This window comes from Apaloderma vittatum, unplaced genomic scaffold, assembly GCF_000703405.1.
Source record: "Apaloderma vittatum isolate BGI_N311 unplaced genomic scaffold, ASM70340v1 scaffold38071, whole genome shotgun sequence".
Taxonomy (NCBI): Eukaryota; Metazoa; Chordata; class Aves; order Trogoniformes; family Trogonidae; genus Apaloderma; species Apaloderma vittatum.
The window spans coordinates 1-1,271 of NW_009701434.1; the positions used below are offsets into that span (position 1 = coordinate 1).

The following is a 1,271-nucleotide window of genomic DNA, read 5'->3' on the forward strand; positions in this document are numbered from 1 at the left end:
AGGCAGGCAAGGGTCCAGGAAGGGTGTCTCAGGGCTCAGCCCTACCTGCTGGTCATGCAGGCTGAAAAACAGGCCAGGGAGGAAAGGCATTTGCATGGGGGAATCTTGTGCCACCCCCAAAAGCCCAGTCTAGTGCTGCCACACATCCAGATACCCCCCACACCAGACCAGGCTGTGTCTCCTTGTACCCTGTGGTGCTGGCGCCCGCCCTGCCTCCTCCTGCAAAAGCCAAACTCATCAGATCTGTCACACTGACCTGCAGCCCCACGCCCCAAGCACCTGCATGGCGCAACAAGGTATGGTCACCCCCCCCAACCCAGCTCACGGGGACCCGCACGCTGCACAGCCCCAGCAGCTCTGGAGGCAAGGTTTGCTCCCGGCACAGGACTACCTGGGCACCAAGCCTCTCCGCCTCTGGCAACAGCTTCACGTACTGCTCTGGGAAGGGGAGACAGGAGACAGAGTGTTCAAGGTGGGGATGCGATGGAAAGATGGGCTGAGTGAATCAGTGCTGGAGAAAGAGGGAAAGTCAGAGCAGGAAAAGCTGAAAGCCACCCAAGGAGCCTCCTCACAGCCTGCCATGAGGGGAGGAGGAGAAAGGCAGAGAGCTCTTGCACTGTGATGACGCCTGCCGGGCTCAGAGAAGGGCAGTGCCCATGCACCCTGTGCCAGCGCAGGCAGTTGCTGCTGCCACACAGCTGCTGCCACACAGCTGCTGCCAAAAAAAAAGTAGCAATCAGGTCAAATGCAACAGGGAGAGGGCAGTGTGAAGGAACCAGCACCCCACTTTGCAATGCCTCAGTAGGGCACTGCTAGGCAAAGCAGCATGTACCGGTTGTGCACATAGGTCTGGTTCAGCACAAGCTCCTCATAGCGTTGCCGGGCAAAATTGCCCCCGAAGCCCAGGAAAGTGTTGACATAGACACGGTACACGTGGCCAGTGTGCTGCACATCACAGCCAAGGTTGAATTCTGCCAACAAGCTCTTAGCTTCCTCCTGGGGACAGAGAGGTCTGTGATCAGCAGCAACCCAGGGAAGGCAGGGGCTGCTCTTGGGGTCAGCTGGCCAGATACACACCTGCTGCGGGGAGGAGAAGGCTCCAGAGTCGGGGACCTCGTAGGCAATCTGCAGGGAGGCACCGCCCATGTCTAGGATTCCAACTGTTCGTTTCCGAACCAGGGGCTCACCCTGGTCTCCCAGCGCTACAGTGACCACCGCGTCCTCCTCTGCAATCCACAGCAGTGTGTCAGAGAGTGGCAGGGGCCTGGAGA

At 59.2% G+C, this 1,271-nt stretch overlaps 1 protein-coding gene across 1 annotated transcript in view; it reads right to left on the reverse strand.

Annotated features, from left to right (window-relative positions):
• Positions 1-6: 6 nt before the first annotated feature.
• The window catches only part of LOC104281232 (ectonucleoside triphosphate diphosphohydrolase 7-like), a gene marked incomplete at both ends in the record, with an annotated part of 2,670 nt that continues 1,405 nt past the window's right edge, over positions 7-1,271 (reverse strand). Inside the window, 3 exons of the mRNA XM_009879144.1 lie at positions 7-61; positions 833-996; positions 1,078-1,226. Of these exons, the coding sequence (XP_009877446.1) occupies positions 7-61; positions 833-996; positions 1,078-1,226 (368 nt within the window). The remainder of the gene's footprint in view (positions 62-832; positions 997-1,077; positions 1,227-1,271) is intronic.